Genomic DNA, 15,274 nt, shown 5'->3' with positions numbered 1-15,274 from the left:
AGCCACGGGCATGGTGTCAGAGGATTGGAAGGTAGCTCACATTTTTCCATTGTTTAAAAAAGGCTCCAAAAGTAACCCTGAAAATTATTGGCCGGTGAACCTGACGTCAGTAGTAGGTAAATTAATGGAAGGTGTTCTAAGATATTGAATATACAATTATTTAGGATAGTCAACATGATAGGTCACGTTTAACCAATTTTATAGAGTTTATAGAGTTTTTTGAGGAAGTTACCAGGAACGTTGAAGAAGGAAAGGCTGTTGATGTTGTCTACATGGACTTTAGTAAGGCCTTTGGCAAGGTCCCGCATGATAGGTTAATCAGGAAGGTTCAGACAGTAGATATTCATGGTGAAGTAGTGAAATGGATTCAACAATGGCTGGATGGGAGAAGCCAGAGAGTAATGATGGATGATTGATACTTAGACTGGAGGCCTGTGACTAGTGGTGTGCCTCAGGTATCGGTACTGGGACCATTGTTGTTTGTCATCTATATCAATGATGATCTGGATGAAAATGTGTTAAATTGGATCAGCAAGTTTGCAGATAACACTAAGACTGGAGGTGTTGTGGACAGCGAAGAAGTTATTCAAAGCTTGCAGAGGGACATGGACCAGCTGGCAAAATGGGCTGACAAATGGCAGATGGAATTTAATGCAGACGAGTGTGAGATGTGGCATTTTGGAAGGACAAACCCAAGAAAGGACATACATGGTAAATGGTTGGGCACTGAGGGATTTGGGAATTCAGATATATAATTCCCTGTAAGTGGCATCACAGGTGGATAGGGTTGTAAAGAGAGCTTTTTGCATATTGGCCTTCATAAATTATTGAGTATTGAGTACAGAAGTTGGGATGTTATGTTAAAGTTGCATAAGACATTGGTGAGGCTAAATTTGGAGCGTTGTGTGCAGATTTGGTCACTACAGGAAAAATATCAATAAGATAGAAAGAGTGCAGAGAAGATTTCCTAGGATGTTGCCCAGACTTCAGGAACTGAGTTACAGGGAAAGTTTAAACAGGTTAGAACTTTATTCCCTGGAGTATAGAGGAATGAGGGGAGATTTTATAGTGCTATTTGAAATTATGAGGGGGATAGACAGAGTAAATGTAGATAAGCTTCTTCCATTGAGGGTAGTTGAGATACATATTAGAGGATATGGGTTAAGAGTGGAAGAGGAAAAGTTTAGGGGAACATGAGGGAGAACATTTTTGCACAGAGAGTGGTGAATGAAGGCTCAATTTTAACAATTAAGAGGAATTTGGACAGGTACATGGATGGGAGAAGTATGGAGGCCTAAGAACCCAGTGCAGGTCAGTGGGACTAGGCCAAAAAAAAATGGTTTGGCACAGGCTAGAAGGGCTGAAGAGGCCTGTTTCTGTGCTGTAGCATTCTATGGTTCAATGATTCTAATAACTAGCTGTATGAATGAGGCCTGACAATGTTGTTGGATAATAGAGAGATCACTGCCGCTTCTTATCTTCACTCAGCCTCTGCACATCATTCTTCAATAGCACAGGTTAATGATGACCAAGTATTCTCAGATGGTTTACCACTACTAGTTATTCATCAGTCCAGGAATCACCCTGGCTTATTTGGTTAGTAATAAACTATGTACCTAAAATGTTAACCAAGCTAAATAGGAAAACTAAAGAAAAATCTCTGAGGGTGGACTCTTAAATTATTGTTTAATACATAAAAATGCAGGAGAAATTTAATAGATCATGTAACTTTATTTATGGCAAAACTAGTTAATCAATGTTGCAGTCATGAGCCCTTCATCAAGGTATGAGAAAAAAGTAAGCAGGTGCCTGAATAAAATGGTGGGGGAGGAGCATAGGCCTACAGGGAATATTGATGGGAGGGCAGTAGAGAAAAAAAGCTAAGTGATAGGGGGAGGGAATAGGTCTCTGAATGGAGAGGGAAGAGGTAGGAGCTGGAGGAAAGGAGTCAGGAGAGGGGCCTAATGAAAGATGGAGAGGTTGATGTTAACACCATCTGGTTGGAGAGTGCCCAGACTCAATATTAAGTTTTGTTTCTCCAATTTGTGGGTGGCCTCAGTTTGGTAGTACATGACATGTCAACATAGGAATGTGGCACGGAATTAAATTCAAAATCTTGCCTTTTACACTGGAAACATAACATTGGTAAGCAATTATTAATCACTTCCCCAGTTATCAGAGTATACCCAAGGCAGCAGCAAGGCACCATCTGGTTAAACAAGAAGTCTGCAGACACTGGAGAACTGGAACAACACACAATAAATTGCTGGACAAAACTTTTTTTGCACAAAAAAAATGCTGAGAATCTTGCAGTTTTAAGGCTTTGCTGATGCTGGGGGAGTGGACTTTCCAGTCCATTGGATGTTACTTCTGTTAATATCCAAACACACCTTTATTTCATGTTTTTTTTTCCATTATACACTCCAGTCAACCCAGTGAGTTTAAAGGGAGCAAGAAATATACCAGTACTCCGGACCCTGGCGCTAGTTGTAAACCTTCCCACATTCCAGCTCTGGTGCTCCAGATTGCTAACTTCGGCTTCAGTAATACATCTGGCCCACAGTTCAGCCCACACTCTGGACCCTGACTTTGCCATTGTACCCCACTTGTACTCAGGACTGCCAATGCACATTCCAGTGGTGAGAAGCCTTCAGCCAGGAGAGTCACTGGAAATCCATGAGTAGTTCTTGATATTTATTTATTTATTTGATTGATTTTAAAGGTTAATTTTTCAAGTCAGGTAGGGGCCTGGTGCGTAGGCACATGACATTGGTCAGGTGGTAGAATTTAAAAAGGGAAGGACAGCTTACCTTGCTGTTTAGTTGGGGAGGAGCTCTCAGCCAGAAGAGTCTGGTGACTGCTGTTAATTGATTATTGTGGGAGGAGTTAATTGGGTAATTGAGAAAATTAGCAGGGACCAATAAAAAAGAGGACTTGCTAAAAGAGAGGCCGAGTGAGTGAGTGAGGGGCCGAGTGAGTGGCCGAGTGAGTGAGTGAGGGGCCGAGTGAGTGGCCGAGTGAGTGAGTGAGGGGCCGAGTGAGTGAGTGAGGGGCCGAGTGAGTGAGTGAGGGGCCGAGTGAGTGAGAGAGGGGCCGAGTGAGTGAGTGAGGGGCCGAGTGAGTGAGTGAGGGGCCGAGTGAGTGAGTGAGGGGCCGAGTGAGTGAGTGAGGGGCCGAGTGAGTGAGTGAGGGGCCGAGTGAGTGAGTGAGGGGCCGAGTGAGTGAGTGAGGGGCCGAGTGAGTGAGTGAGGGGCCGAGTGAGTGAGTGAGGGGCCGAGTGAGTGAGTGAGGGGCCGAGTGAGTGAGTGAGGGGCCGAGTGAGTGAGTGAGGGGCCGCGTGAGTGAGTGAGGGGCCGCGTGAGTGAGTGAGGGGCCGCGTGAGTGAGTGAGGGGCCGCGTGAGTGAGTGAGGGGCCGCGTGAGTGAGTGAGGGGCCGCGTGAGTGAGTGAGGGGCCGAGTGAGTGAGTGAGGGGCCGCGTGAGTGAGTGAGGGGCCGCGTGAGTGAGTGAGGGGCCGCGTGAGTGAGTGAGGGGCCGCGTGAGTGAGTGAGGGGCCGCGTGAGTGAGTGAGGGGCCGCGTGAGTGAGTGAGGGGCCGCGTGAGTGAGTGAGGGGCCGCGTGAGTGAGTGAGGGGCCGCGTGAGTGAGTGAGGGGCCGCGTGAGTGAGTGAGGGGCCGCGTGAGTGAGTGAGGGGCCGCGTGAGTGAGTGAGGGGCCGCGTGAGTGAGTGAGGGGCCGCGTGAGTGAGTGAGGGGCCGCGTGAGTGAGTGAGGGGCCGCGTGAGTGAGGGGCCGCGTGAGTGAGTGAGGGGCCGCGTGAGTGAGTGAGGGGCCGCGTGAGTGAGTGAGGGGCCGCGTGAGTGAGTGAGGGGCCGCGTGAGTGAGTGAGGGGCCGCGTGAGTGAGTGAGGGGCCGCGTGAGTGAGTGAGGGGCCGCGTGAGTGAGTGAGGGGCCGCGTGAGTGAGTGAGGGGCCGCGTGAGTGAGTGAGGGGCCGCGTGAGTGAGTGAGGGGCCGCGTGAGTGAGTGAGGGGCCGCGTGAGTGAGTGAGGGGCCGCGTGAGTGAGTGAGGGGCCGCGTGAGTGAGTGAGGGGCCGCGTGAGTGAGTGAGGGGCCGCGTGAGTGAGTGAGGGGCCGCGTGAGTGAGTGAGGGGCCGCGTGAGTGAGTGAGGGGCCGCGTGAGTGAGTGAGGGGCCGCGTGAGTGAGTGAGGGGCCGCGTGAGTGAGTGAGGGGCCGCGTGAGTGAGTGAGGGGCCGCGTGAGTGAGTGAGGGGCCGCGTGAGTGAGTGAGGGGCCGCGTGAGTGAGTGAGGGGCCGCGTGAGTGAGTGAGGGGCCGCGTGAGTGAGTGAGGGGCCGCGTGAGTGAGTGAGGGGCCGCGTGAGTGAGTGAGGGGCCGCGTGAGTGAGTGAGGGGCCGCGTGAGTGAGTGAGGGGCCGCGTGAGTGAGTGAGGGGCCGCGTGAGTGAGTGAGGGGCCGCGTGAGTGAGTGAGGGGCCGCGTGAGTGAGTGAGGGGCCGCGTGAGTGAGTGAGGGGCCGCGTGAGTGAGTGAGGGGCCGCGTGAGTGAGTGAGGGGCCGCGTGAGTGAGTGAGGGGCCGCGTGAGTGAGTGAGGGGCCGCGTGAGTGAGTGAGGGGCCGCGTGAGTGAGTGAGGGGCCGCGTGAGTGAGTGAGGGGCCGCGTGAGTGAGTGAGGGGCCGCGTGAGTGAGTGAGGGGCCGCGTGAGTGAGTGAGGGGCCGCGTGAGTGAGTGAGGGGCCGCGTGAGTGAGTGAGGGGCCGCGTGAGTGAGTGAGGGGCCGCGTGAGTGAGTGAGGGGCCGCGTGAGTGAGTGAGGGGCCGCGTGAGTGAGTGAGGGGCCGCGTGAGTGAGTGAGGGGCCGCGTGAGTGAGTGAGGGGCCGCGTGAGTGAGTGAGGGGCCGCGTGAGTGAGTGAGGGGCCGCGTGAGTGAGTGAGGGGCCGCGTGAGTGAGTGAGGGGCCGCGTGAGTGAGTGAGGGGCCGCGTGAGTGAGTGAGGGGCCGCGTGAGTGAGTGAGGGGCCGCGTGAGTGAGTGAGGGGCCGCGTGAGTGAGTGAGGGGCCGCGTGAGTGAGTGAGGGGCCGCGTGAGTGAGTGAGGGGCCGCGTGAGTGAGTGAGGGGCCGCGTGAGTGAGTGAGGGGCCGCGTGAGTGAGTGAGGGGCCGCGTGAGTGAGTGAGGGGCCGCGTGAGTGAGTGAGGGGCCGCGTGAGTGAGTGAGGGGCCGCGTGAGTGAGTGAGGGGCCGCGTGAGTGAGTGAGGGGCCGCGTGAGTGAGTGAGGGGCCGCGTGAGTGAGTGAGGGGCCGCGTGAGTGAGTGAGGGGCCGCGTGAGTGAGTGAGGGGCCGCGTGAGTGAGTGAGGGGCCGCGTGAGTGAGTGAGGGGCCGCGTGAGTGAGTGAGGGGCCGCGTGAGTGAGTGAGGGGCCGCGTGAGTGAGTGAGGGGCCGCGTGAGTGAGTGAGGGGCCGCGTGAGTGAGTGAGGGGCCGCGTGAGTGAGTGAGGGGCCGCGTGAGTGAGTGAGGGGCCGCGTGAGTGAGTGAGGGGCCGCGTGAGTGAGTGAGGGGCCGCGTGAGTGAGTGAGGGGCCGCGTGAGTGAGTGAGTGAGTGAGTGAGTGAGTGAGGGGCCGCGTGAGTGAGTGAGTGAGTGAGGGGCCGAGTGAGTGAGAGGGTCTTTGAGGCTGAGGCTACTACAAAGAAAGGTAAGGCTAGAGTGATTTAAGTGTTCTAATTACATATAAGTAATGTAGCCTACCAGGGTGGTGGTGTGCTCTGGTTGGGGATGTAGGAAATCTGGGACCTAACACTTGTCCCTGATAACTGCATCTGCTGGTGTTTCATTCAGCTATAGCTCCTCACAACCTGAATTAGGGAAATGGAGCTAGAGCTGGATGAACTGTGGATCTTGGAGGAGGCAGAGGTAGTTGTAGACAGGAATGTTGGGGAGGCAGTCACCCCCTAAATTTCAGGAGGCAGGTAGATGGGTGACTGTCTAGATAGGGAAAGGAAGGACTCAGATAGTGTAGGATTCCCCTGTGGTCATTCAAGACAACAACAGATTATACCCTTTTGGATACTGTTGACAAGTTGAGGTGTTGATGTTTCTGGTACAGGGGCTGGCCCTTGGCTCAGAAAGGAAGGGAGAAGAGCATTAGTGATTGGGGACTCTTTGATTAGGCATGTGGATAGGAGTTTCAGTAGATGAGATCAGGGCTCCTGACTGGTGTGTTGCCTCCCAAGTTCCAGGGTTAGGGATGTCTCTGATCGTTCACAGCATTCTGATGGGGAGCAGACAGACATCATGGCCCATATGGGGACTAATGACTTAAAGAGGAGTAGGGGTGAGGTCTTAAAAAAGAATACAGGGAGTTGGGTAGGAAGTTAAGAAGTAAGACCTCAAGGGTGGTGATCTGAGGATTGCTGCCAGTGTCATGTGCTAGGAGGATATGGCAGGTGAATGTGTGGCTCAAGAGTTGGGGGAAGGGGTTCAGATTTGTGGATCAATGGAATCTCTTCTGGGGAAGGTCTGACTTCTACAAACAAGATGGGCTGCACTTCAACCGGAGGGGGACTAATATCCTGGGGAGTGTTTAAACTAGCTTGGCGGGGAGGGGGGTGGGGTGGGAATCTGAATCTTAGTGCTGACATTAGAGTGTAATGGTAAACAAAGTTAAAATTGGAAATAAGTCCAAATTGATGTGTGACAAAGGAAAAGACAAGATAATTTGGTGAACAATGGAACTACAGAGAAATCTGACACCAGTCTAAGGGTATTGCACTTGCATGCCCAGAGTATTAGGAATAAGGTAGATGACCTAGTTGTGCAGAGGCAAATGGAAAAGTATGTCATTGTGGCCATCACTGACTGAAACATGGCTGAATGAGGGATGTGATTGGGAACTGAATGTACAAGATTACACCATGTATAGGAAAGATAGGTATAGGTAGGTAGAGGGGGGTGGCATAGTCCTGATGGTAAGCAATGCTATTAAATCACTTGAAAGGAGGAACATGGGGACAGAAATTGTGGATTCTTTATGGGTTGAAATAAGAAATTGCAAAGGTAAAAATGTACAGGCCCCCAAACACCAGCCAGGAAGTGGACTGAGATGCAGCTGGAATTAGAAAGTTTCAAGAGGAGAAGGTCCAGATAATTATGGGAGATTTAAATATGTAAGAGGATTGGGAATTTCAGGAAGGTACAGATCTCAGGAGAAAGTTTATAGAATGCTTAAAGGATGGCTTTTTGGAACAGTTAGTCAATCAGCCCACCAGAGGATCAGTGGTTTTGGATTGGGTGATGTGTAATGAACCTGAGGTGGCTAAGGATTTAAACATTGTGGAGCCCTTGGGAAGTAGTGATCACAACATGATAGAATTCAGCTTCCAATGTGAAAAGGGAAAAAATGATATCCGATGTGTCAATATTTCAGTGGAACAAGGGGAATTAGAGATATGAGAGGGGAACTGGCCCAAATTGACTGGGAAAAGTCAGCTAGATGGTGGGGGGGGAGATGCCAGAACAGAATTGGTTGATATTTCTACAATAAATAAAGCACAGAATAGATATTTTCCAAGGAAAATTAAAGTTATGAATGGTAAAATGATGCAAATGTGGCTAACAAGAGGTTAAAGCTAAAATACAAGCAAAAGGGAGGGCAGACGATAGCAAAAATTACTAGGAAATTTTTTTAAAACTTGGAGAGAGAGAGAGACAAAGAAAGCCATTAGGAAAGAAAAGAGAAATTATGAAAGGAAATTGGCAAATAACATACAAAAGGGTACTAAAAGTTTCTTCAAATATATACAAAGTAAGAAACAAAGGTTGATATAGGGAGATTCAAAATGAAGCTGGAGAATTATAATGGGTAACAAAGATGGCAGCGGAACTAATTGGATATTTTGCATCAGTCTTTACAGTGGAGGACATTAGCAATATACCTGATATTCCAAAGTCTCCAGTAATAGAAATAAGTACAGTCAGGATTACAAGAGAGATGATGCTTAGTAAGCTGAATGGTCTAAAAGTAGATAAGTCTCTGGGACCAGATGAGGTGCACCCAGGGGTTCTGAAGGATGTGGCCTTGGAGATTGTAGAGGCATTGCAATTGATTTTCCAGAAATCCATACTCGGACATGGTTCCTGAGAATTGGAAGGTCACAAATGTAGTTCCACTTTTTAAGAAAGGAGGAAGGCAGAAAAAAGGAAATTATAGGCCTATTAGTCTGACTTCGGTAGTTGGGGAGATATTAGAATCTATCCTCAAAGACAAGGTTATGGAATACTTCGAGGTGCATGGCATGAAAGGTCCAAGCCAACATGGTTTCATGAAGGGAAGATCTTGCCTGACCAATCTAATAAAAAATTTTTTGAGGAAATATCAATTAAGATGGACAAGGGAGAGGCAGTGGATGTTGTGTATTGGATTTTCAAACTGTCTTTGATAAGGTGCCACATAAGAGGCTGCTTAATGAGAACACATGGAATTACCAGAAAAAATAATAGAGTAGGTAGAGCATTGGCTGATGAGCAGAAAGCAAACAATGGGAACAATGATTGGTTGCCTGTTACTAGTGGTGTTCCACAAGGGTTGGTGGGGACTGCTTTTTATCATTTATATTGATTATTTAGCTTGTGGATTAAATGGTTTTGTGGCAAAGTTTGCAAATACCACTAAGATAGGTGGTAGAGTATGAAGTGTAGAAGAAATCAAAAGCTTGCAGAGAGACTTGGACAGCTTTGGAGAATGGGTGAAGAAATGACAGATGAGATATAATGCTGAGTAATGTACGGATGTGCATTTTGGTAGAGGAAATAGTTGGATTATTATTTGGATGGGGAGAAAATTCAAACCTCAGAAGTACAAAGGGACTGGGGGGCGGGAGGCGGTTCTTGTGCAGATTGATGGAATTTGTTTCAAGGGGGATTATGTATAACAATAAAGAAATGTTGAGACCTTGTGGGGCACTGGTGAGACCTCATTTGGAGTACTGTGTGCAGTTTTGGGCCCCATAATCTTGGAAAGGATATAGCAAGGTTGGAGAGGGTACAGAGGGGGGTTTACCAGAATGATTCAGGGAATGAGAATGATAACATGTGAGGAATGCTTTAGCAGCTCTTGAACTCTTTTCATTAGAATATAGAAGAATGAGAGAGGATCTCATAGAAACATTTCAAATAATGAATGGATTGGACAGAGTGGATGTAAATAAGGTGCTTCCCCTGTTGGGTGATTCCAGGACAAGAGGGTGCAGTCTTAAAGTTCCAATTTACAATAGATGAAAAATTTCTTTAGCCAGAGGGTAGAATTTGTTGCCACGTGCAGCTGTGGAGGTAGGATCTTTGGGGGAATTTAAAGAGGAAATTGATAGGTTTCTAATTAGGGTGTCAAGGGATATAGGGACAAGGCCGGAACTTGGAACTAGATGTGAGAACAGTATAGCTTAGGGTGGTTTCACAGAGCAGACTCAATGGGCCAAATAGCCTGCTTCTGTTCCTTTTTCTTGTGATCTAATGATTGAGCCAGATAAGACAGTTCAGATTTCTGAACAATTAATTTCTAGATTATTGAAGTTTTTCTGTCATTAAGGCATGCTGCATGAAGAGCCAAGAAGTACCAGCAAGCGATCAGAAATGGTGAAAATGCTTTCACAGCTGCAAGTCTTGATAAGGCCCAAAGCAGGCAAATATGACTAGCTCAGATGGACATCTTGATTGGCGTGGATGTGGGGTGTGATGCTAATTTTCATGCTGCTTGGCTCCTACTAAACTTTTAGATTCTTAAATACATTTGTTTATACCACCATCTGCTGGTAATTTTATTACTTGCAATCATTTTTCATCTTTATCTGCCAGTTAATCAGATTATTGGGCCAAAACTATGCATCTGTTTTTCTTCTCAACCTGTAGGTTGTATTGTTTTTTCCAGATGCAATCTGTTGCAGAATTATCACAATCTTAATAGTATGACAGGAAACACTAAGTCAGCAGATGCTATGATTGTAGTTAAAAACAAATGCTGGAGGAACTCAGCAGGTCTTGCTGTGTCCATAGGAGGTAAAGTTGTCTATATGGTGTTTCAGGCCTGAGCTGCTCTTCAAGGTATGAGTAAAAAGAAGGCAGATACTGGAATTAAGAGGGCAGGGGAGAAATACAGATGGACAGACAAAAGATGTTAATTTGATATGGGTGAGATTTGATTGGGAAAGGGCATGTTTGGCTCTGAATGAAAAGCAGAGGGAAAGCATACATGGTAAAGGTAAAAGAGAGAGACAAGTAGAGAAAAAGGGGTATAGGGATAGATAGATAGATAGATGGGTGGGAAGGAGAGCCAATGGAAACTGGAGAAGCTGATGATAATGCCATCTGGTTGGAGGGTGCCCAGACAGAATGAAGAGTTGTTCCTCCAAACTACTGGTGGTCTCAGTCTGGCAGTGCATGAGACCATGGACAGAAATGTCAGCAAGGGAATGAGGTGGAGAATTGAAATGGATGACCACTGGGAGATTCCCATTACTGCATTGGTCAAAACTGAGATGCTCAATGAAGCGTTGTACCAGTCTGCATCCAGTTGTCTCTTGGCCTTTTCTATAACCATATATAGCAATCACTTGCACACTCTTCTGTCAGATAAGAATGCCCTATCTCATCTCCCAATAGGAGATCAAATATTGCATTCTCTTGAGTTGGGACCTCTACATATTCATTAAATAAACTTTCCTGAATTCATTTGACAAAAACTAACCAATCCAGGCTTTTTACAGTAATGGGAGCTAGTTAATGTGTGGAAAATTAAACTCACCACAATGTTCCTTGTAACTATCTGCTATCTCTAAAAAATTTGCACTTTGGCAGTTGTTATAAAACAGATTTCCCAAAAGACTATCATTTTCTGAGTATCTGACTTCATTATGCTTGAACAGCAAAAAGTGAGGGGGGCGTGGCGAGATGGCGTAGAGACTAGATGTGTAATCCCTGCCCTCTCTGGTCAGACTTTTGAGTATCTTTTTTAACCCTTTATTTTTAATTTTAAAGTTTTAATTTTTAGTTTGATATTTTGGTGAGCCATTTTACTAATGTAAAAAAAAAACCTGTCTCACTTACAAAAGAAAATACAGTTTCGGAGTGCAGACGATTTGGGGTCTAAGTGACCTGAAACTGCCTCGGATTCTATTTCAGCGATCACTGGTGGGGACAAAAGTTAGTAACCTTATTGCTACACTAACATAACAGAAATTTCATTGTGTTTTGGTATAAGTGATATTTATGGTCTTGTCCACTATGGCTTGTGACTGGTTGTCTTGTTGTGAATGGAGCATACGGATCTTGAACTGGTACCTTAGGACCTTGAGCTGTAACTGACGGATCCTTGACTTGTCGCTGGTTAAAAGTTAGTCGACATGAATTTAATCCAGTTAAAGACATTTTATGGCATAAAGGTTACAAATTTGCTTTTCGTTACCCTGCTGTGTTGAAAGTGTTTTATGGAAACTATCAGTCTCAGTTCCTTGAGAATGAACATGAGGTATGAGGGCATCAAGTGCCACTGTGCTAATGCTCTAACTATCCCAGGAGCTGTGAATGATGGGTCTGGCCCTGTTGCATCAGAATGTCCCAGTCAGCTGGATACTTTGCCACACCACCTATCCTTCATGGAAAAGTTTTTCCAGACTAACATCTTTGACCACAAAGCAATCAGGCAATGGTTAACATGGAACATCTTGCAGAAACTGAAAGACAAGGACTTGATGGACATGATGGGCTGGTTCCTTAAGCAGACTGGCCAGGTTTTCTGGCAGAATGCCTCACTGACAGTGCTCTTATCCAGCACCAGGACTTGGCCTGGCTGGCAGTGAGTTGAGCCCTCCCAGTCAGATTCATCACTGTCCCAAAGATGACACTGGTGGAATGGAGGTAGTCATCCCCTTTTCTTCCAGAGTGCAGACTTGCTCAAAGTGTACAGAGATGGATGTCAAAGTTCATTCTCATGAGGGCATGGTATGATGGCATAGGGAGAAGATGTGGGAAAGCACCTCCCACTGGCAGAACTATTCAAAACCAGTTTTAAAATTATTTTCAGAAAGTTTTAAATATACTGTTGAAGTATCTTAGAAGCAACTATGAAGAAAACAAAAGCTCAACCAGCAAAGAAAACCACTAAACAACTAAGAAGTGTTGAAAAATTTGAGCCTACCTTGCAGTGGAACCTTCAAACTGCTACATACAAGAACAGGCCTGTGGTTAAGCAGGCTTTAAAGTTGAAGTCTAATTTTCATCATTCAGATTCAACTATACATACATTTTGACTTATCTAAGCAGATGGAGAATTTGGCAATTCAGATGAGTTGAGGGTTTTCATCTGAAGGAACAGCTTGCTGATATGAAGGGGGAAATAGCTTCTATTAAATTGGACATGGCAAAATGTTTGAAGTGGTGGGTAAGGTTCAGGATAAATTTAAGAAGATTGAAGAAGAATTTATTGATTGTAAAGATGTGGAACAATGCAAAGATGAGACAAATGGAAGATTCATTTACTGGTTGGGAAATTCAGAAAAGTGATTTGTTGAAGAAAATTGATGATTTGGAGACTCAAAGTTGAAGAAATAATGTTAAAATTGTTGGTTTTCTGGAAGTTTTGGAGGTCTGGACCAATTCAGTTTTTCCTGAAGTGGATTCCCAAATGGTCTGGAACTGGACAGAGCCCATAGAGCAATAAGAATGAAGCCTCTTCCTGGTCAACCTCCACGTTCTATTTTGATTAGATATCTGTCTTATCAAGATGGAGTTGATTTTAAGAGTAACTGCTCAAAATGTGAGAAGTAATCCGGGCCCTTTAGTAGTTAAAAATAAGTCTTTTTAAATACTGATTTGAGTCGAGCAGTTATTAAACATCATAAAGAATTTAATATGGCTAAGGCCGTCTTATGGAAGAAAGAATACAAATTTGCTTTTTGGTATCCTGCTGTACTTAATATTTTTTTACGGAGATTATCAATCTCCGTTCTTTAGCAACTATGCTGAAGCTCTTACATTGGCTAAAACCTCACAAAGATAAGCGTCTACAGAGCCGTTGTCATACCCACACTCCTGTTTGGCTCCGAATCATGGGTCCTCTACCAGCATCACCTACGGCTCCTAGAACGCTTCCACCAGCGTTGTCTCCGCTCCATCGTCAACATTCATTGGAGCGACTTCATCCCTAACATCAAAGTACTCGAGATGGCAGAGGCCGACAGCATCGAATCCATGCTGTTGAAGATCCAACTGGGTTGGGTAGGTCACGTTCTCCAGAATGGAGGACCATTGCCTTCCCAAGATCGTGTTATATGGCGAGCTCTCCACTGGCCATCGTGTCAGAGGTGCACCAAAGAAGAGGTACAAGGACTGCCTAAAGAAATCTCTTGGTGCCTGCCAGTGGGCTGATATCACCTCAAACCATGCATCTTGGCGCCTCACAGTTTGGCGGGCAGCAACCTCCTTTGAAGAAGACCGCAGAGCCCACCTCACTGACAAAAGACAAAGGAGGAAAAGCCCAACACCCAACCCCAACAAACAAACTTTCCCCTGCAACCGTGTCTGCCTGTCCCGCATCGGACTTGTCAGCCACAAACGAGCCTCCAGTTGACGTGGACGTTTACCCCTCCATAAATCTTCGTCTGTGAAGCCAAACCAAAGAATAAGCAGGTGCAAAGTCAAGAAAGGTTTCCTTAACAACCTCTTCTGGTTCTGAAGAGGAAGAATGGAAAGCAAGAGATGGAATCTCAGCAGTTGATAGATATTGGTATTGATGATGATCAAGTCGATAGCGATCTGGAGGAAGCCTATCATACTGGAAATTATTTTTATATATTACTTTTTGTTGCTCTGTTCGGGGGAGGTGGTTCAGCTATTGATCCTTCTGAAGTCGTCGGCCACTTTGGCATTGTTCACTTCCGTATAATTGGGGGGAGGGGTAATACTGTTTACAGTTTTTTTTTGTTTGTTTTAAAGGGTTTTCTTTTTTGAGATCTTTTGGCCTTGTGTTGTTGCCATGGGGAGGTGCTTTGCCATGTGTGGTAAGGTGATTACAGATATCTTAATGGCTAATTTACATTTTGTTTCTTTTAATGTTAACGGGCTCTTAATATAGATGATGAATTTATTTTGGATTCTTTTCTTAACTTAAATCAGGCATATGATAAAATTGTGGTAGGAGGTGATTTTAATTGTTGTTTAGATCCTTTATTAGATGAATCTCCAAAATCAGTAATTAGGACCAAAATGGCCAAACAATTAATGGATTTAATGAATTTAGTAGATATACAGAAGGTTAAATCCTAAAGAGAAAGATTTCATTTTATTCATTTTGGCATGATTCTTACTCTAGATTTATTTTTTAGTATCGGGACAATTACAATGTCATGTTTTGAAGACTGAATATAAGAGTAGGATTTTCTGATCATTTGGAGAGAATAGAGAATGTTTATTGTTGGAGATTTAATTCTTTGCTGTTAAAAAAATGCTGAATTTTGTAAATTTATAAGGGATCAAATACAGCTTTTAAAATAAATATAAGTTCAGTTGATAGTAAATTTGTTTCATGGGATGCTTTAAAAGCTTATTTAAAGGGACAAATCATTAGTTATACTGTCAAAATTAAGAAACCATATAGCTGAAGTAAGTAGATTGGAGGAGGAAATAGAAATTTTGGAAAGGATTTAAATGAAATTCCACAGAAGGTTTTTAAAAAAAAAAGTAAATTTACTTAATATGAAATTATGATATAACTTGTTACAAAGTTATAAATTTGAGAAATTATTACCAAGAACTAGACATTATTAATTAGCTGAAAGCTCAAAGTATTAGGTTGGCAGTTAAATACAGACAAGCTTCTAGAACAATAAATGCTATTAGATATGATTCAATGATTACATAAACATCTGGAAATCGGTGTGTTTTGTAAATTTTATGAAAAATTGTATACTTCTGAAGTATTGGAAGATGAAGCTAAAATTGATATTTTTTTAATCTGATTTGGATTTATCTTTTTTGAATGAGAATATTAAGGATTTGTATGCTTACTTTACTGTTAAATAAGTAATAGATGCACTTTGATCTATGCCTAGTGGGAAGTCTCAGGAGATGATGGTTTTACTTCTGAATTTTGTAAAGAATTTCAGGACTTGTTAATTCCTTTATTGCTTAATGTATTGAAACAGGTGACAGGTTGGTTTTTTAGATTTTTTTCTAAAGCAATTATTAGTCTTAAGATAGGTCTACAAGTCCTTGCTTT

General features: G+C 45.1%; 1 protein-coding gene across 1 annotated transcript in view; it reads left to right on the top strand.

Moving 5' to 3' along the window:
* The window catches only part of ankrd55 (ankyrin repeat domain 55), a 144,508-nt gene that overhangs the window by 10,095 nt on the left and 119,139 nt on the right, over positions 1 to 15,274 (top strand). The window contains exons 2-4 of the mRNA XM_069923079.1: positions 9,932 to 10,059; positions 11,442 to 11,527; positions 13,735 to 13,936. Coding sequence (XP_069779180.1) covers positions 9,932 to 10,059; positions 11,442 to 11,527; positions 13,735 to 13,936 — 416 coding nt within the window. The remainder of the gene's footprint in view (positions 1 to 9,931; positions 10,060 to 11,441; positions 11,528 to 13,734; positions 13,937 to 15,274) is intronic.

The sequence above is a fragment of the Narcine bancroftii genome, chromosome 3, assembly GCF_036971445.1.
Source record: "Narcine bancroftii isolate sNarBan1 chromosome 3, sNarBan1.hap1, whole genome shotgun sequence".
Lineage (NCBI taxonomy): Eukaryota > Metazoa > Chordata > Chondrichthyes > Torpediniformes > Narcinidae > Narcine > Narcine bancroftii.
This window is presented reverse-complemented; position numbering and strand designations above follow the sequence as displayed.